At 51.6% G+C, this 20224-nt stretch overlaps 2 protein-coding genes across 3 annotated transcripts; one reads left to right on the top strand and one right to left on the bottom strand.

The window, feature by feature from the left end:
- Positions 1-2954: 2954 nt before the first annotated feature.
- HES4 (hes family bHLH transcription factor 4) lies at positions 2955-10551 on the bottom strand. Of its 2 annotated transcripts, none has more exons than XM_027565286.1 (6): positions 9700-10551; positions 8973-9068; positions 8799-8886; positions 8281-8716; positions 6501-6593; positions 2955-5953 (listed from the first exon to the last, which is right to left on the bottom strand). In XM_027565286.1, exons 2-4 carry the CDS (start codon positions 9051-9053, stop codon positions 8340-8342), a joined length of 546 nt encoding a protein of 181 aa, XP_027421087.1. In that variant the 5' UTR covers positions 9054-9068; positions 9700-10551; the 3' UTR covers positions 2955-5953; positions 6501-6593; positions 8281-8339. The 2 variants fall into 2 exon arrangements, with proteins under 2 accessions (XP_027421087.1, XP_027421086.1); XM_027565285.1 differs by lacking the exon at positions 9700-10551 and adding an exon at positions 9175-9686.
- A 7777-nt stretch (positions 10552-18328) lies between these two features.
- On the top strand, positions 18329-19460 carry ISG15 (ISG15 ubiquitin-like modifier). The gene is made up of 2 exons (XM_027565283.1): positions 18329-18491; positions 18929-19460. The coding sequence occupies exons 1-2, from the start codon at positions 18489-18491 to the stop codon at positions 19388-19390; spliced, it is 465 nt and encodes a 154-aa protein (XP_027421084.1). The 5' UTR covers positions 18329-18488; the 3' UTR covers positions 19391-19460.
- Positions 19461-20224: the final 764 nt, after the last annotated feature.

The raw sequence follows: 20224 nt of genomic DNA, 5'->3' as shown, positions 1-20224 counted from the left end.
TCAAGATTGTTTTGGATATTCTGGGTCCCTTGGATTTCCATATAAATTTTAGGAGCACCTTGTCAATTTCTATGTTAACTGAAACTTTGAAGAGATTGTATTGAATCTAGCTCAATTTGGGAAATACTGTCATCTTAACAATGTTAAATATTCCAATCCATGAATGTGGAATGTCTTTTTGTTTATTTAGGTTTTTTAAAATTTTTCTAAATGAGTTTAGAATTTCTAAATAATTAATTTCTGTCAACAATGTTGTATAGTTTTCAAAATATGTTTTGTTCTTTTATTAAATTTATTCATAAGATTTCTATTCTTTCTGATGGTATTATAAATTGAATAGATTTCTTATTTCATTTTCAGATTGTTAACAGTGCATGGAAATATAATTGATTTTAAAATATTGATCTTGTACCCAGGAAACTTGCTTAACTCATTTATTAATTTTAATGGTTTTTCTTAGTGCATTCCATGGAATTTTCTACCTATAAGATCATATCATTTGAAAATAAAGAGTTCTACTTCTGTTCTTCAATATAGATGCATTTTATTTCATTTTCTTGCCTAACTGGCCTGGCTAGAACTTCCCACACCTTTTGGAATTTTTTGTCTGTTTCATTTTTGTTTTGGCAGTTCTCTAACTTTACAGGACAAGCAGCAGTTAGTGCTTATCCACATTAACTGTCTGTAGATTTTTTAAAGTGGTGGCATGTACATAGGTAACCAACATATAGAGCTTGTTTGGTGAATCTTCATCTTCACTACACTTACATCTTGGAATAGAACTGGTGAGAGCAGAAATCAGTTTTATTGCTGGGTTTCAGCTATTTGATTATGATGTTCTTAAATGTAGTTTTCTTCAAACTTCTTGTGCTTGGATCTGTGGGCTTATCGTTTATGTCAAGATTGTAAAGCTTCGAGTCATTATTTCTTCAAATGTTTCTCACCTTCCCCTACCCCAGAAGCCAATGACACGTATGTCAAGCCCTTGATGTTGACCACAGCTCACTAATGCTCTTTTCTCCACTCCTAGTTTAAAACTCTGTTTTATGTTCAATAGTTTTTATTATTATATTTGCAGTTTACTAATAGTTTCCTCTTCTGCATTTAATCTCTAATTTGCATTACTCCCACCCAGTGTGTTCCTTACGTCAGACATCATAATTTTCTTTTATCTCTTTGGCTATGCTGAGTCAGTTGCAGCATGCTGGATCTTCAGCTACAGCATGTGAACTCTTAGTTACAGCATTTGGGATCCAGTTCCCTGACCAGGGATCAAACCCAGAACCCCTGCATTGGGAGCGCGGAGTCTTAGCCACTGGACCACCGAGGAAGTCCCCCATCATAATTTTCTAAACGTTCATTTGGGGTTTTTTATATCTTCAATGTCTCCAACACATTCAGTCTTTCCTCCAGCTTCTCAAACATGTGACATGCAGCTCTAACTACTGTTTCAGTGTCCTTGTTTATCATCTGTGACATTTCTAGGGTGCTTTCAATTGATTGAACTGTCTCCTTATCATAAGTCAGATTTTCCTGATTCCCTGTGTGCCCAGTAATTTTTTATTACTGAACGCCAGGCATTAATTTCAATGTGTTGGGTTCTAGATATTAATTTTTTTTCTGCTATGAACAATCTTGAGCTGTTCTGTGTGCAGCGTTACTTGGAAACAGCTTGAGCCTTTCAGATCTTGTTTGTAAACTCCGTTGGGCAGGCCTGGAACAGTGCTTCACCTGTGCTGAGCGTTCCTCACTGCTGGACAAGACCCTGTTGGTCACTCTGCCACCCGCCCTGCAGTTGCAGGGTTTCTGTTCTGGCTGGTGAAGACTGGAACTCTGTGAACTCAGGGGTTGCTGTCTAACCCTCTGGGGGTCCTTTCCCTGGCCTGGAAGAGTTTCCTCACAAGGGTATTCTAATCAGGTCTGAGGGTCCCCTGCAGCTCTCTGGAGTTCTGTCCTGTTATCTCTCTTCTTTCTGACCCCTGTGCTATGAACTCCAGCTGCATCTGTCCCTCAGGACTATCAGCTCCATCTCCCCGACTCAGGGAGTCTGCCTGGCTTTGGGCCCTGCACCAGGGCCTGAAAATTGTCTCCAAGTTGTCAGCTGGGGCTGTGTAGGACCCACTCCACTTCTTTTCCATTTCCCAAGGACCAGTCTTTCATTTTCAGTCTATGTTTTGGGAACTTCACGGTTGTTCAGTGGTTAGGACTGAGTGCTTTCACTGCTGTGGGCCCGGGCGATGCACAGTGGGCACCGGCATCACACAAGAACCAGAGCTCCTCAAACAGGCACCTGCTCCGCAGAGAAGATCAATTTGTTTTCTTCAGATGTCAGCAATGAAACTTCTTAAAGAAGAGTTCTTCTCCAGCTCCGCAGGGGGTCACGGTGAGCGACCTGCTGCTCCCGTGTGAATCTTACCTGGACAACGCATCCTTGGTGCCCGCTATGTAAAATATGTCATTTTGATATAAGATGCTTTGTCTCAAAAATGTCTATGAGGGGAGTTCCCTGGTTGCCTAGTGGTTAGTATGCTGGGTTTTTCACTGCCGTGGCCCAGGTTCAAGTCCTAATCAGGGAATTAATATTCCATGAGCTGTGCAGTGTGGCCAAAAAAAAGGGTAAGACTATCTTTGATGTCATTGGAAAAGACCCAATGCTGGGAAAGATTGAGGGCAGGAGAAAGGGGCAACAGAGGATGAGATGGTTGGATGGCATCATCGACTCAACGGGCATGAGTTTGGAGCAAACTCTGGGAAATGGTAAAGGACGGGGAAGCCTGGCGTGCTATAGGCCATGGGGTTGCAAACACTCAGACACGACTGAGCAACCGAATAACAACAAGGGTGAAACAGTCCTCAGAACTCGCTGAGAATCTGCTTCTCAGGTTGTAATCCTCAGTTTGGCTCAAATAAAATTCCCTTTTTTTGTGTGTGTTTGATAGTTAAATGAAATTTCATTGACACATTACAGGCTTTATTTCATTCACTCCACACAATACTCCCCAGCTCCAGGCTGGGGCGGCTCCAACTTTCCCCAGGACCCTGGGGTTCAGGCTGGAACTCCTCCCGACCCAGGAAGACGTCGATCGCTGGGTTTGCACAGGAGTCAAATCTGTGTGGCAGGGAAGGACCTGGGCACAAGACGCACCAACCCAAATACCCAGAACTCCTGTTCCTGTCCTGGGAGGGGCAGTCAGCAGCCACCTCCAGCCTCCTGTCTGTGTAGTAACATCAAGCCCAGGGGTCCTGGTCAGCAGGGCTGCCCTAACAGCACAAATCAATAATAGGAACCCAGAGGCAAATGCCAGCATGGGTGTGCGTTCCATGAGGACCTCTTTCCAGGGAAAGCCTGCCTTCCGGTCGTGTCCTGAGCATGAGCTCTCCCTTCTCGTCCCTTTTGAAAAGGAAAGGCACTAATCCATGACCGAATTTCCTTCCAGAGGCCCCACTTCCTAAAGCCACCACCTTGGGGGGTAGTATTCAACATATGAATTAGCAGGGCAAGGGACAGTTTGCAGACAAATATTCAGTCCATAGGACCTGGGCTCTGCTCTGGAAAAGTCTAACCAAAAAGTTTGGGCTCCAAGTGGGCAGACTGGTCAGCTCAGTCCTGGGATGTTACCCTCACCTCTTAATTCAACAAAAGAAACTTCAGGGGACACAGAGAGAAGAAAATCCCATGTATACACAGCCAGATGATGCCCTGTCCCACCTGGGGTTTGGTCCAGAACCAGCCTCCTGATCCAGGTAGAGGAAGAAGCTCGGCCAGGTCTTCCCTAATACTTTACTGATCCTGGGCTGGCAGGGAAAGTCCAAGCCTAGGGCCCCAGAGGCCTGCGCTTTGAAAGGCCATGTGAAGGGAGGGTCAGGAGCTGAAGGGCCCTGGCTGGAGCCCAGCCCCTGGATATCGTGTATGGCCCAGGTCATGGTCAGCTCATATGTCAGGGGATGGAAATGGCGGCCAGGAGAGGACCATGGAGCCTCCCCACACCTGGAGCTGCTGAGCCCTATCCCACGTGCTAGACAGAGTAAGGGGTGCTGGGGGATCCTAGCGAAGGGAAGTCCTCCTCTTCACCAGCCTCTGGCCCACTTGTGGGTAAAGACGGGAAGGCAGGAATTGGCCCCCACGTCCCCACACAGACATGCAGACTTTTTGTTTGAAGCAGGAGCCCAGGAGGTGAGCCCAAAGTCACCAGGTGGGTGTCAGGGTCAGGCAGGACACCAAGAAGAGACCTCTGAAGCAGCATCAGCCAGTTGCCTCTTGGTCACCATGGACACCAGGCTGCAAAGAAGGTTGATGTGCCCACTGGGGACAGGTCAGTGTGGCCCTGGGGGCAGGTTGCAGGGTTTGTGCTGGGAATGGCAGGGCTGATGGGAACAGGCCTCTCTGGGCAGGGCAGTCAGCTCTGTGGTTCCCAGCACGGAGCATTGCCCATGCCTGTTTTTGTTTGAAATCTGGGGCCCCAGAACCCCCAACACCATGTTCTGATACAGTGTGCCCCCTCAGTTACTGAAACAGAAATGGCCCTAAGCCCTGCCCACAAGCCACAGGGATGGGGCCTGGGCTGTGGCTGGTCAGCCCAGGATGGGAATGGAAGGGGACAGGGGGCTGGCCTGTCCCTGCACCCGCAGCTGGCACTCACAGGGGAACTGCTTCCCAATGGACATGAGTCCAGTCTGCTCTGCTCATCACCACCACTGCAAGGGCTGTTTCTGGGCCTTGCTCCACCCATCCTCTTCCACAACCCCATCATCAAGTGGGCACGTGATGCTGGAGGCCCTGGGTGACCATGGGCACATTAGTTGTATATTGCTATTGTTACTTACAATAACTTTAATTTTACATAAAACATTGTTAATTATAGCTGTACAACAAATTAACCTACAATTTATCCGTTTAAAACAACAAACACATTATCTCACACAATTTCTGAGGGATAGGAGTCCTGGAACTGCTCAGCTGGGTGGTCCCGGCTCTCAGTCTCTTCGGATTGCTACTGAGATGTCGGCAGCAGCTGGGGTCCCAGCTGAAGGCTGGAGACCAGCTTATAAACCCCACACTCTGTTGGCCGCTCCATAGCAAAGGACAGCTGGCCTCCTCCAAGTGGAGGATGTTAGAGACAGAGAGAGACAGGCCAGGATGCCCCTGCGACCTCATCTTCTACAGGACCTTACTGCTGATGCAGGTCAACCTCAGTACATTCAGAGGTAGAGTACCAGGTCGGGGCTCTTGGGGGGGCTGCCTCCTGGGAGGCTGTCAACCCCAGGGCCTGTTTCCTTGCCCAGTGGTGCCTCCCAGGATAGGTATGGCCCCTAGAGCTTCAAGGGGCAGAGAGCAGCCAGACACGGCTCCAGAACCCTCTGGGCTCAGCTTCTTTCTTGGGGGAAAGGGGAGCAGGTCCTGGAGCCTAGAGGAGGCTGTTGGGGCCTGGAGATAATCAGGTGATCACAGGAGCTCTGGTTGGGAAGCTAAGGGCTCACCTTTCAAAAGTCAAGGCTCCCAGGAGCCCCAGGTCCTACCCCATTTCAAACTCCCAAGTACCTGGAGTTTTCTGGGCCTGGCGAGGCCGACTGCTGTCACCGTTAGGACCAACTCTTTCTCCAGATTTCAAACACCTATGATTTGCTGTCATTGTTAGTCCCCAAGCCCTGACCTCACAGGCAAGAAAGAGGGACCCAGAGTCACAGGGTTCCACAGGGCGAGACACCCACAGAGGCAGGCAGAGCACCTGACTACACACAGGAATTCAGCAAACACTCATTGACCCTTGGTCCCCACCAGGAACTGGGCGGATGGAGGCCACAGAAGAACGCAGCTCCACCTGCCAGTGCGGGGTGGGGGGGGGGGGGGAAGGGGCCACACCCTCCCCCAGAAGGAGGAAGTTCTGGTTCTTTCCCCACCCACTCCGCACATTTGTCCAGAGAGGGTGCTTCTTCTATTATCCACCGAGAAAGTCTGCAAGACAAAAGCCAAAACACAAATACTTGGGGGGGGCGGGGATTGCGGTGCAGAGGAATTCCCCAGAGCCCCTCTGAGGCAGGGGAGGGACAGGCAATGGGTGGAAGAGTGGGGAGGGTGGGAGGAAGAAGAGTCCACCCCAGCTCTCCACAGACCAGGCAGGGGTCCAGGCTGAGTGTGGAAAGGGCCATGGCTCCACCCCCAGCAGACGCCAGGATACTGCCCTCAGCTGCCCAGGGGCAGCCTGGGGAGGGGCCCAGCCTCAGCTGTGCTTCCTCAGACTCCCCTAATCTAATCAAGGGTGACACTCCTTTCACCCAAGCTAATTAATGAGGCCTGTATGGCCTGAGCGTCTTTCTGTTCCAAGCAGGTACTGGGGATAGGAGTGAGTGACACAGACAGGGCCCTGGCTTCCAGAGCCCTTGGAGCCTGGGGTGGCTATCTCAGGTGGGAAAGTGGGGAGAGAACCTCGGGGGGCAGGGAGGGGGCTGAGTAGGGAAGGGCCAAAGGGGGCAGGGAAGGGACAGAGACACGAGGAACTTGCCTGTCTGAGGAACAGTGTGGTTCCCTCAGAGCCGGAGAGGTCCCTGGAGGGCTGACAGGGGCCTCAGCACAAACACCTCTTTGGCGACAGCGTCTTGAGGACAGATGACCAGGAACAGGAAGTAAGGAAGTAAAGGGAAGCACAGCCCAGGAACAGGGGGATCTGGTTTGACACTGTGATTGCCCCCTCCCTGAGGAGTGATGACCCGAGCTCCATGTGACCTTCCTGGGCAGCCCTCCTCCCTCTGGCCACCAGGTGGGGAGATCCCTCTTATTCTTTCAGGCCACGTGGAACCCAGCTCTGAGGAGGCCTTGTCCACCCCTCTACCCACCCAACCACCTGGCTTCATATCCCAAAGTCCCTTGCCTTCCCCTCCTGCACTGAGCCTCCACCCCAAACAGCTCCCCTTTCCCAAAAAAGCTGAACTTCTGGCTCCTGAAATGGACCCTCTGCAACTCTTCTGCTGGGAGGGCTCCCAGGCTGGTCAGCAGTAATGCCCCCACAGTCCTGCTGGTGACCCAGCTCTCTGAGCCTCCCCAGGGCCTGGACCAGTGAGTGTGTGCAGGTCCCAGGGTGTGGCTCCCGGCCCACATAGCTGCCACTGCCCCAAACCACTGGCCCAGACCCTGGACACCCAGGGAGATGGGCCAGGCAGCCAGAGAGCAGGAGGGGACTGGCTTGGTGGGACTTGGAGGGCCCTGCTTGGTGTGCACGGCTGAGTCCTGGAGGGCAGATGAACCTTGCTCAGGAACTGTTGGGGTCATTGGAGGAGGAGATAAGCCTCTAGCAGTGACTAACCCTCCTCCTCCCTGATGCTCCCTGGCCAGGCAGGTAGCTGGCAACCATCTGATGAAATTGGCTGTGGGTGGGAAACCCATCTTGCCTTGACCTCAGAGGGCTCAGGATGAGACACTGCAGTGTCAGCCACATGACTCAACCACCTCCTCACTGCCCCTGGAGCACAGCGTCCAGCAGCAGCCTGAGGAGACCTAGGACCACAGGACAGTGGCTCCCCGGCCAATGCCCCACGCTGGCTAGGATCACTGTATTGTGGGGTCAGCATACAGCCAGTGTTCAAGACAGGAGCATAGGCCTGCCAATGAACCCCCAATTCCTTCCTACTGTCGGGGGACTCCCTCTCAGGGGAGGACTGGGCTCTGGCGGGAGGTGAGCCCCAGTACAAAGTGCCCTTTGTCAGGCCGGTTGGGGGCCCTGCCTCTAGGACTCAGATGCCCTCTTCTGCTGGCCCCCATCTGCTGGGCAGAGACTGGCTTGGGGCAGGCTTGACCCACAGGTGCCAAGAGTAGTTCTGTGCTCCCCCGGGAGAAGGCAGGCGGTGCACCAGGCCAGAACCCAAGCTTCAGCCCACCTCAGCCCCAGAGACAACAGCGTGCACACGTCTCTGCCTTCCAGGGGCCTCAGGAGGGGTTGCGGGGAGAGAACTGTGCCCCAGGAGGATGCACGACCTCTTCTCAGCACTGGGAGACGCTCTGGGAAAGTGGTAACTGTTCCAGTCCTGCCTGAGCCCCCCAGGGACATCTCACACACACCCTCCTCCCTCGAGGCGGTCGGCTTCAGCGCAGAGGGACACAGCCAAACTCAAGGCCGGGCGAACCCCTGCGCGGCGCACCGGCCGGCCCAGGTGGGAGCTGAATAAATCCCCACGGCCCGGCCCGGCCCGGCCCGCCCCGCCCGTTCATGAGAAGACATCAACCGACCCCGGCGCTGGGCCTCGGCCAAACTGGACCCTTCACGAAGACGACAAAACAAAATTCCCTACCCGATCTCTGGAAATAACCATTTTCTGGCACAGTCTCAGTCGGTTGTAGGGCCGCGGTCTCACCGCAGCCACGGCCTCCAGGGCGCGCCCTGGCCCTGAGCCCCGGCCCCGGGGGCGGCGAGGGCCAGCCCGGGCAGGAAGATGGGTGCCAAGGCCGCCCCGGGGCGCGGCAAGGGGCAAGGGCCGTCAAAGGCTGGCGGCGGCGGGCGGCCTGCGTAGATCTCGGGCTCCTGGGCTTCAGTGGCTGGGGCCAGTGGAAGCGGGCGGCGCGCGGGCCCCAGCCGGGCCAGGCAGGCTGCCAGATGGCAGAGCAGACGAGACCGCACGTCCGCAGGGACGCCCTCGCAGCCAGCCAGGAAGCGATTCACTTCGGCCAGACACTCATGGAAGCCGGCGCGATACTTGCCCAGGATAGCGGGGTCCGAGCGGAGGGCAGCTGCGGGGGTGGCAGGGACAGGCGGTCGGCGCCCGCGGCCTCAGCCCCGGTCCCTGAGCCCTCGCCGCCGCCCTCGCCTCACCTGTCACCTGCACGCGCCGCAGGCTCTGCAGGTGCCTCACGGTCAGCTCCAGGATGTCCGCCTTCTCCAGCTTCGAGCGGCGGGAGCTCTGCGGGCGGGGCCGGTGAGGGCGGCGGGCCGCCCAGGAAGGCCGGGATTCCAGACTCCCCAGTCTTGTCCCTACCCCCAACTCACCTCTTTCCTGAGGGCGTCCAGGAGGAGGCTCTGCAGCTGAGCCAGACTCTCGTTGATGCGCGCTCGGCGCCGCTTCTCCATGACCGGCTTGGAGGACTGTGGAGCCGGCAGCCACTGAGTCCTGCAGGCATCATCTCCCCTCTCCCCTTCGCGCCCCCCCCCCCCCCCGCTCCTGCCAACCCACGCCCGGCCAGGTCCCCACCTTCCGGTGCTCGGCCACGCTCCGGGGCTGGTCTGGGGTCCGGCTGGCGCCGGCCGCCGCTCCCGCCCGCGGCGAGGCCCTCGGCTTCCCCGGGATGTCCGCAGGCATGGTGCGCCCCTTCGCCACCCCCAGCCGAGGGCAGGCTGGGCGCGCGGTTTCCCAGGCACTTCTCCCGCGGGTCCCAGGCTCAGCTACCAAGCGCGTGTCTGCAGCAGCCCGGCTATTTAAGGCAGCGCGGCTGCGGGGCGTGGGAATCCCTCTCCGCGTTCTTTCCCACACTCGAGCCAGCCAATGAGCCGCCGGCGCCGGGCAGCCCGCCCCCGGCCGCTGCCCCCGCCGGCTGTCAGTCACGAGTCAGCTCCCGGCCCACAGACCCCGCTGGCAACAAAGGCTAGCCGGGGCACCCCGCCCGCGCCTGCCTCGGACCACGCCGGCCAGGCGGGAAAATCGCCGCGCCCCGGTCCCCAGTTCCGAGCGATGCGCCGGGAGGGGGCCTCTCCGGGAGGGCGGAGGCGCGAGGCTCACCTTCAGGCCGAGCGGAGACAGCGAGAAGTCTGAAAGGAAAATTCGCGAGGGGCCCTTATGCGCTCACGAAGAACCGGCGAGCCTCCGCCTTCCGCGGATCCCGCGGGGGCCTTGGACCTCCGCGCAGCCTGCGCATCTGACCCTCGCCGCCAGCAGCACCTGCACGATGCCGGGGACACAGTGAACATGGAACACCAGCCGCTGGACAGGAGAGAAGCTGACTGGCCAAGGTCGTGAGGGAAGCAGGGTGGCATCACAGGGCCAAAGAAAGTAATGCCGCAGAGCAGATAGTGACGTCATCACAGGCAGGATGTTGTCATGGTATGGAATGTAAGGATGTTACTGGTCAGGCTGGTGATGTCTCCAAGCAATCATAGGTGATATCTCAGGGTTAAGGTAGATGATGACACAAGCCAGATGTAATGATGTATGGTCACTGGTGATGTCACTCTCTTCTGGATTACCCAAAAGTGATGAGCCAAGCAGCAGCCAAGAAAGTAGAACTCACAAAAAATGAAGGATAATTGTTACATTTCTGTTTGTTATTTCAAAGAAGCACGTGGAGGAAAGAGGGCTAAGCTTATTTTCGTGTTTGATGTTGTTTTCACTTTGAATTCCCTTGTGGGGCACAATCATGTTTTGAGTTTTGGGGATGCCAGCCCATGGTGGCCTGGGCAGTCTTGTCTGCATCCCACAAACCTCTCTGGAGGCTCACTGTAGGCCTGACTGTTCTTGGGGCTGGGGAGGCCTCTCCTGAACTCTGAACTGATGTGGGAGGAAAAGGCAAATGAGCAAAATAAATAATGACATGGTTTCCAGAGACAGAAAGAAATGTGTAGGTTTTGGGGGGAGCCGAAAGCCTTCTTTCCACTGAGTGGTCTGGATGGTATTTTTGCAGTGAGCTCTGCTGGAGAAGGCAATGGCAACCCACTCCAGTACACTCGCCTGGAAAATCCCATGGATGGAGGAACCTGGTAGGCTGCAGTCCATGGGGTCATTGAGAGTTGGACAAGACTGAGCGACTTCACTTTCACTTTTCACTTTCATCCATTGGAGAAGGAAATGGCAACCCACTCCAGTGTTCTTGCCTGGAGAATCCTAGGGACGGGGGAACCTAGCAGGCGGCCATTTATGGAGTCGCACAGAGTCGGACATGACTGAATCGACTTAGCAGCAGCTAGTTGCAAGTCCAGAGGAGGAAGTGGCATTCCCAGAATGGAAAGGAACCACAGGGCCAAGGGAGGAGGGGCCGGGACAGGTGGGAACCAGGCTCTAGTGGCTTCAGGTCCCCAGAGGGGTCTAAGAGAGTCATGCTTGGCTTTTCTGAGCAGCAGAGTGGCCCAACTGGCAGCTCGGAAGGGCCACCTCCCACACTACATTCTACCTGGTGGGTGGCGATGCTGGCTGGCCCCCACCTCAATACCCTTTCCCAGGGGTCCAGTCTGGGGCCCAGTGCAGACGCCTGTGATGCAGGTTTGATCACTGGGTGGGGGAAGACACCCTGCCCCCTCCCCGGAGGAGGAAATGGCAACCCACTCCAGTATTCTTGCCTGGGAAATCTTATGGACAGCCTGGAGGGCTACAGCCAAAAGGGTCACAAAGAGTCAGACACAACTGAGCAACTGAAGGAAGGACCCTCCTGTACCTGTTTCCTCACCTGTAAAATGGGCTACCTTTTCATTTAGCCCTGGACTATAGTCCATGGGGTCGCAAAGAGTCGAACATGACTGAGCAACTAACACTTTCACACTTTGACTGAGAAGATAAATGAGATCTGATTTTGAAAGCACCCAGCACATGCAAGCGGGACAGAGTCACCTGGATTCACCTCTGCCACAAGCCCCACTGTATCCTCTACCCTCTGAGACACCCTCTCCCTACCTGGGGTCTTCAGAAGCCTGTTTCTTGGCCCTTCCAGCCCCAACAAGGAGCCTTCTCTCACCCAGAGCAGAGTGAGTCCCAGGGGTGTCATCTACATCCCTGTGTCCTTCCCACTGGGCTGCACCCCCACTCTCTCTCTGGGCCCTCCTACCTCTGGCTGTCCCCTCCCTGCCTTTTACATCTGGATTTGATCTCTGGTAGGACCTGGGACTCCTGGGGACCGTAGGGGCTCCCTTGCTCTGAGTAGGGAGGGAGAGTCCTAGGCTGCAGGGGGGAAACTGTGCTGAGAAATACTGACGTGGAACACTGCATTTTCCAAAGATGGCTACAATACATCCACCCCAAATACTCTACCTGTGTGTCCTTGGTGAGATTTTGTGATGACATTAACCAGCAAAGACAGGGGCAGTGGTGATCTATGAATTCTGAGGCTTGACTTGAAAAACGTGCACCTTGCTGTCCTGGGAAACTCACTCCTGGAAACCACTGACCCCTCTGTGAGGAAACCCGAACTGGTCTCATGGAAAGGCCTCATGGAGAGGCCTTGTATAAGTGTTGAGCTAGGAACCTAGAAATCTCAGCTTCCAGACAGGTGATCCCAACCTGCCGCTTCAGAGCCCCCACTCACACTTTCCCAGCCAGCTCTGTGTGCTCTGTTCCACTCTTGATTCACATGACTGGTGTTACTGTGACACTTTGGGGTCATTCGTTACGAAACAATAGTAACTGGAACAGCTAAGATGGCCCAAGCCCTGGACCCACCCCCCTCCCCAGCCCCACCCCCCAAACCTTGTTCCTTCCTTTCTCTGGCATTCACAGAGTCACAGGAGCTTCCCGCACTGGCTGTCCATCTGACGAGGTGACTTTTGCAGCTATCCAAGGCCAACTATCTGTCCTCCTAGATCCAGGCTTGAGTTGGCCAAGTCCCAGTAGGCTGATGGTCCCAGGGGCATCTCTAGGGACCACTGTTGGCCACTGGGCAGGAAAAGTAGTGGGGGAGTCTGTGTGGGAAGATAAGTGTATTTTCCAGTCCAGACACTGGGCTGCAGCCTTGGTGGGGGGTGGGGGGATGGTCTTTCTCACGTCTGGCTCCCATGACAGCATTCCACAACATTCAGACAGTGTCCCTCCGGGGCCTGCCAGGTGCTGTCTGTGCACAGGCCCCTCCCAACCTCTGACAGGGGGGTGGCACCTGCACTTGCACCCTGCCCCTCAGCATTCCACAGGCACATGGGTCCCTGAATATCAGAGACACCATAGACCATGACCAGCAACCCCATCCTCCTGTTCCCTCCTCTCCTGCCAAGGGACAACAGGCTGTGGACTCAGGCAGCCAGGACCAGAGTTGCCATGTGACCAGGCTAGAGTCATTGCAGGGTCTCTCCTGGAGCATGGGAGTTGGGTCCTGAGATGATAAAGTGGCAGAGGCTAGGGCTGGAGGAACCCAGGATTCAGTATAGAGAAGAAGGAAGCAGATGACCAGGACCCTAATCTTAACCCTGAGGGGGCATCTTTCATTTTTACAGGCCAGCGGACCAAGACACCTTCCTTCGGCTCTTGGTGCTGGGCAGTTGGAGCATCCCCCCAACACCTGATGCATGACAGCACCTCCCCCGAGGTCTGGGCATTGTCAACATCTTTCTCCATTATTGAATGTTGACACCTCTCCACGCTGGGGAAGCCATGTCTCCCCAATTCTGTGTGGTAACAGAGCTTCCCACCCTGTCTGCCTGTGATGCCACCTCCCTGTGGGCTTCCATGGGTGCTTCTCTCTCCAGTCTCCTTGGACCACTACTCTCTGGAGAGGTATGCTTTGCTCTCCTGCTGGTCACGTCCAGACTAGTTTCTTCTTCACCAAAAAAAGTCCCAGCTTTGAACCTCATCTTATTAACAGATCTCATCTTGTGAAGTCCACTGCAACCCTGCGGGGGGGGGGCCTCCCCATACCTTCTGAAGGTTCACTCCTGATTCCCTGTCACTTTCTCCAGCGGCTCCTGTCACAGTCCTTGTTGACTTCCAAATTCACACGGTTGATCTTCTGGACTTCCTGGCCTCCATGGGGCATCCTAGTGTAGAGTTGGCAACTAAGCTTCCAATCCTAAGTGCTGGGTGTAGACTGTAGCCGTAATATTCCCATCCACCCTGGAGGACACGCCCACCAGGAAGCCCCGCCCACAGGGCACAGGTCAGCATCTGCAGTACAATATCCTGCTGCTTTCCCAGTGTAACCTGGGGTCCTGCCTCCTCCCTCCACACTCTCAGCCTCTTGTCTCAGGTTCTGCCTCCCGCTTCTCCTTGTGCCTTTCAGTCCTGTGGAACTTGGGGAACAAGTCTTCACTCTAATCTTTCTATCCACACAACTGGAGCACTCTCTGCCCAGTGGTGGAGCCTGACTGAGGCACCAGCCTCCTCTGAATCTGACTATTCTCAGTTCTCAGACCAGATTCTGCCATCGTCCTTGACCCTCAGAGTTCACTCCCAGTGCTGCTCTGGCAGGTCCTACAGTGGCTCTATCTCCCTGATGTATACAAACACCTACTTCTGACCTATTGCTTTTCCACCACTGGCTGCAAGCCGCCACCAGCTTCGGCCTGGAATTTTGTAGTTCTTTGCCATGGCAAGGCAGCCAGTCTTGGAGCCGAGTGCTCAATGGGGGCAGGTGGACAGGAGAGGAGATTAGAGGGTCAGCAGAGTGGTCAGAAGAACAAGCCTAAGCTCCTATCTTCTCTCGGAAGCTTATGGGAAGCCATGGGAGAGAAGGTTGTGTGTAGATCACTCTGGCCCTTGGCTCCACCACAGATTATGGGGTCAGGATAGAAGCACAGCCACTCGGCTGTATCCATAGCAGCCTCAGTGGACGAGGGCGCATAGATATAAGTGAGGTCATGGATATTCTTGGGAGTTTTTTGTTGTTGCTACTGCTGTTAGATGGCTGAAGGGCTTAAAAATAAAAGCAAGTGTATTAAACGATATAGATACTGTTTTAAAAGTTTTAGGAAGTTTAAGTTAGTTTGTAAATGAAACCAAATATTAACCAAAGACCCCTTTATAAGTAGCCATTGTAACTTCATAAATAGGATATTCAGGTTTTTGTCTAGAACATATGTATTTTGTGATCATGTTGTTAGGTGCATACAAATTAAAAATAATTTCATTTTATCAGTGAGCTCAACCTTTTATTGTTATGCAACCTTCTGTATCTAGTAATGCTTTGACTATAAGGTTTCTTTGTTAATCTGTTAGTGAAACTGTTAATACGGTCACATCTGCTTCCCTTTAGTTAACATTACGCAGTAGGTTTCTTTTCTCCTTTTACTTTCAGTTTCCTGTACCTTTATATTTCATATTATTTATGTCTTCTGTAAGCTGTGTAAAATCAGATTATTTTTAATCAGGCTGACAATCCTGGTCATTTAGTCCCCCTGGATTTCAGACCTCTGCTCTTTAGAACTGTGAGGGAATACATTTCTGTTGTTTTAAGCCACCCAGTTTGTGGTGGCTTAAAAGCCTCCAAGACACAGAGACATGCTTCCAGGGCTATCGTTTTGCCTGCCGAAAGCCTTTGCATCTAGTTCCTCTTGTCCAAAGCAGGTGATATTCAATAAAGTAATAAAAGAAAATAAAGGTTCTATTACTATATATACCATATTTTTGTTATCTTTTTAAAATTTTTTATTACTTAAAATTTTTTTGAATTGTTGTTTCATTCCCTTATCTTTGTGCCATATTTAATAATGGTCACCTAGGGACTTTCCTGGTGGTCCAGTGGTTAAGACTTAGTGCTTCCAATGCAAGGGGCATGGGTTTGACCCCTAATCAGGGAACTAAGATCCTGCTGGCTGCATGCCATGCCCGAAAAAAACAAAACAAAACAAAACAAAAAACAGAATCAAAATAATGGTTTTTTGAAGAAGACAGGGATTTTCACATTCTGTAATATTTGTTTTGTTTGTGGCTTTCTTTTTATAATACTAATATTATTTATGCAAGGAATGAGTCAAGTTAGAAATTTAGAATAATATAAACAATATTTAAACTGTTTTATGCATGTTAACAACTTTGGTGCCTTATGATTATTTGGGGGGAATTGATGGAATGATTAATTCATATGAAAACAATTTGGTTTTCCCCATTCCTTTTATTTATTTAAAATTTGTTTATTTAGTTTAAAATTTATTTTTAAAATATTTAATTATTTTTAGGTATTTATTTTTATTTTATTTATTTATTTTGGCTCCATCTTGTGGGATCTTAGTTTCCCAACCAGGGATGGAACCTGTGCTCCTGAAGTGAAAGTATGAAGTCCTAACCACTGGACTGCCAGGGAATTCCCTAAGTATTTATTTTTATTTTTAGCTAACATATGCCTGAGATGTGCTGTTTGTAATAGTAAAAATGTGGGAACAACCAATATTTATTTAAAAATATGAGACTGGTTAACTAAATTACACTTTATTCTATAATGGACTTTGTTGCTATGGGCAACAAATGCACATATGCAGCCATTAAAACAACTTGCATAAAAATATGAGGGCTTACAAATAGCTGAGAAAAGAAGAGAAGCTAAAGGCAAAGGAGAAAAGGAAAGATATACCCATCTGAATGCAGAGTTCCAGCGACTATCAAGGAGAGATAAGAAAGCCTTCCTCAGTGATCAATGCAAAGAAAACAATAGAATAAGAAAGACTAGAGATCTCTTCAAGAAAATTAGAGATATCAAGGGAATATGTCATGCAAAGATGGGCACAATAAAGGGCAGAAATGGTATGGATCTAACAGAAGCAGCAAAAGAGGTGGCAAGAATACAGAGAAGAACTATATAAAAAAGATCTTCATGACCCAGATAACCACGATGATGGTGTGATCACTCACTTAGAGCCAGAGATCCTGGAATGCAAAGTCAAGTGGGCCTTAGGAAGCATCACTATGAACAAAGCTAGTGTAGGCGATGGAATTCCAGTTCAGCTATTTCAAATCCTAAGACATGATGCTGTGAAAGTGCTGCACTCAATATGCCAGCAAATTTGGAAAACTCAGTAGTGGCCACAAAACTGGAAAAGGTCAGTTTTCATTCCAATCCCAAAGAAAGGCAATGCCAAAGAACGCTCAAACTACCACACATTTGCACTCATTTTCTCACACACTAGCAAAGGAATGGTCAAAATTCTCCAAGCCAGGCATCAACAGTACAGGAATCAAGAACTTCCAGATGTTCCAGGAGTTGGTGATGGACAGGGAGGCCTGGCGTGGTGCAGTCTTTGAGTCATGGGGTCTCAAAGAGTCCAACACGACTGAGCGACTGAACTGAACTGTGAATGAAGCAGGGTACAAAATGTTGAGAGTAGCAGGAGGATTTTTTTTTTCAATTTTCTTTTTTATTGAGGTGAAGCTCATGTAACATAAACTTAACCATTTTATAGTATATAATCCAGTGGCATTTAGTATATTTAGTCCAACCATCACCTCTATCTAGTTATGAAACATTTTTATTATTCCCAAAGGAGGCCTTAGCTCCAAGAAGTGTCTCTCCTCATGCCTCCTCCCCGCAGCTCTTGGCAATTACTAAGGTATTTTCAGTCTCTATGGACTTGCCTCTTGTGGACATTTCATATCAGTCGAATCACATGCTTTGTGTCCTGTGTCTGTTATTTGTCACTGAGCTCCATTCACACCGCAGCCTGTGTCAGTGCTCCATCCTTGGTTATGCTGAGGAGCATTCTACTATAAGGAGGCACCACACTTTGTGCCTCCAGCTGCTGATGGGTTTGGTTCCACCCCCCATTTCAACCATTCTATGACTAGAGCTGCTGTTAACATTTGGGTGTGAGCATTTGTTTGAACACCTGTTGTCAGTTCTGTGGGCATACCCTAGTTGTGGAATTGCTGGGTCATATGAAAATTCTATTTAACCTTTTGAGGAATGACTAGACTGTTTTCCGCAGTGGCTACATCATTTCACAATCCCATCAGCAATGTATGAAGATTCCATTTTTTTGACAACTTCACCAACACTTATTATTCACTTTTTAATTATTATTATATTCATGCTAGGGGGTGTGACACAGTACATCTGGTTTTGATTTGCATTTCCCTGGTTCCCATCATTTCCAAAGATGTTGAACATCTTTTCATGTGGCTCTTGGCCATTTATGTATTTTCTATTTTAAAATGTCTATTTAAGTCATTTGCCCAACTTTTAATTGAGTTGCTTATCTTTTAGTTGTTAAGTTGTAAAAGTTCCTTATATGTTGCAGATACTAGACTCTTATCTGACACATGGATTGCAAATATTTTCCTCCATTTTGTGTAGTATTTTCACTTTCTCAAGAGTGTCCATGAGTTCATTTTTATAGAAAAGATACATTCTTTTTCATTAAAACAATCTGAACATATATTGTCATAAACACAAAGTGATTATCTCTGAATAGATTGTCAATGTTTTGTTATTTTGGAATTAACCCTGGCAATATTTTTCAAGGTTAGTAATTTCACAAATTGGTAAATGGAAAGTGAAAGTTTCTAATTCTTAGCTCATGTTATTATGATGTGTGTGCATCTTGGAAAGGACCCAAGGTGTGGAACATGCAGGGATTTCTGAACACTCAATCCTAGAGGTGGGAGTGCTATCACAGTCCCAGACCCAGCTGGTCAGGTGGAAAGCCCCCCTGCCCAGCCCACCTCAGTTCCTCGGGTCATCATCATCGGCATTGTTTTGTTTCTGTTTCTCACTCTGGGGCTGTCCTGGGAAAAGGAAACCGAAACTGAAGCTGAATTAGCCTATGTAACTCTGACGTGGTTTGCTCAGGCTATTAAAGGGCTGAGCTGCCAGGGCTGAAGAGAGCCGAGAGCAGAGAGGCAGCCGCAGCCAACCAGTGTCTGCAGAGAGCCTGGCACCAGAACCCACGGCCATGGTGAGTGGTGAGGCGGGTTTGACAGGTGGGGCTCTGTATTCCCCTGCCTGGTGGCATCTCCCAGGGGAAGAATGCCTACTATGCACAGGCAGGTAGAGCTACTCAAAGCATCCGGTTCCCTAAGTGTGAGGGGAGGGACAGGGCTCTTTCTAAAATCAGGGTCTGGGTCCTGAAAGGTGGCTTCTGCCCAGCCGCCAACTCTGAGATCCCTTGGGATCAGCACAGGGCAGGGGGGTATTTTATTGGAGAGTTGACATGAAGATTGTGGGTAGTAGCTCTTCTGCTCCCTTGCACTCTCCAGTGCCTGGGGTCCCCATCTCCGTGGGTGGGAAGGGTGGAGAGGAGGGAGCTGCATCCCCGGGGTCTGACACTCGTCCCACTGCCAGTGCTACACGTGCAGTAGTCCCAGGACTTCTGAATCTGTGTGATGCCCACAGGGCGGGGACCTGACGGTGAAGATGCTAGGGGGCCAGGAGATCCTGGTGCCTCTGAGGGACTCCATGACGGTATCCGAGCTGAAGCAGTTCATCGCCCAGAAGATCAATGTGCCTGCTTTCCAGCAGCGCCTGGCCCACCTTGACAGCAGGGAGGTGCTGCAGGAAGGGGTGCCCCTTGTCCTCCAGGGCCTGAGAGCTGGCAGCACCGTCCTGCTGGTGGTGCAGAACTGCATCTCCATCCTGGTGAGGAACGACAAGGGTCGCAGCAGCCCCTATGAGGTCCAGCTGAAGCAGACTGTGGCTGAGCTCAAGCAGCAGGTGTGCCAAAAGGAGCGTGTACAAGCGGACCAGTTCTGGCTGTCTTTTGAAGGGAGGCCCATGGATGATGAGCACCCGCTGGAGGAATACGGCCTCATGAAGGGGTGCACCGTGTTCATGAATCTACGTCTTCGGGGTGGGTAGGGAAGGGCCAGGAGGGCCTTAGGGAGGGCTCCCCATGCAGCGCAGTGAATAAAGTTGTAGCAAAGCCAAATGTGAAGTGTTCATTCCACCCTGGCCAGCACCCCATGTCATCAGCCCTCCATTCGGCACCCTTCTGGTGAGATTGGGGGAAGGGTGGAGGAGGGAGTGGGTGAGGGGACTCAGGGTCACTGAGTGGTCACCAGGCTAGGGTGGCCAAGTTAAGGGACAAACCCTGTGGGATCAAAATGGTGACCCTCTGGAGAAACTGAAGATGTGTCCCCACCTCTTTGGGAAATTAACTTCTAGAGAAATAAAAAGAGGCAGGTCTGTTGAAGCCCATCCCTGTCTTCCGGTTGAGCCTCAGTCAGCCCTGCACAACTGGTCTCCACCTTCACAGCTGGGTCAGCAGATAGCAGAGGGAGGGAAAAGGCCTGGCTGGGTCCCAAAGGCCACACAGTGAGTGTCCCTGGAAGCGGTGAGGGGCTGAGTCCCTAGGGCCTGCCTTGGCCAGTGGTAAGGGAGGTTCCCCCACACCAGCTGGAGGCTGAGGGCCTCCGGGACCCATCAGAATACACTGTCCAGCCTTCATTGGTCTGGAGGGAATTGGGGACTGGGCCTTGGGCACACACATCACCATTAGGGTAAGCTGCTCCTTCAGAGTTCACATCATGGAAGGGCCATAGCCAGCAGGTGAGGGGGCACCCAGGATGGGGGTTCCTGTTGTTCACATGGATGGGAGGGGAACAAACTACACCTGCTTCCACACTAGATGCTTCTTTCTGTGCCAGTTTCCCAAGTGAGTCAGCCTTGGACAGAATGCGGTGGGCAGGGAGG

Source organism: Bos indicus x Bos taurus, chromosome 16 (assembly GCF_003369695.1).
Source record: "Bos indicus x Bos taurus breed Angus x Brahman F1 hybrid chromosome 16, Bos_hybrid_MaternalHap_v2.0, whole genome shotgun sequence".
NCBI classification, from domain to species: Eukaryota; Metazoa; Chordata; class Mammalia; order Artiodactyla; family Bovidae; genus Bos; species Bos indicus x Bos taurus.
Note: the sequence above shows the minus strand (reverse complement) of the source record. Positions and strands in the feature narration are given on the sequence as shown.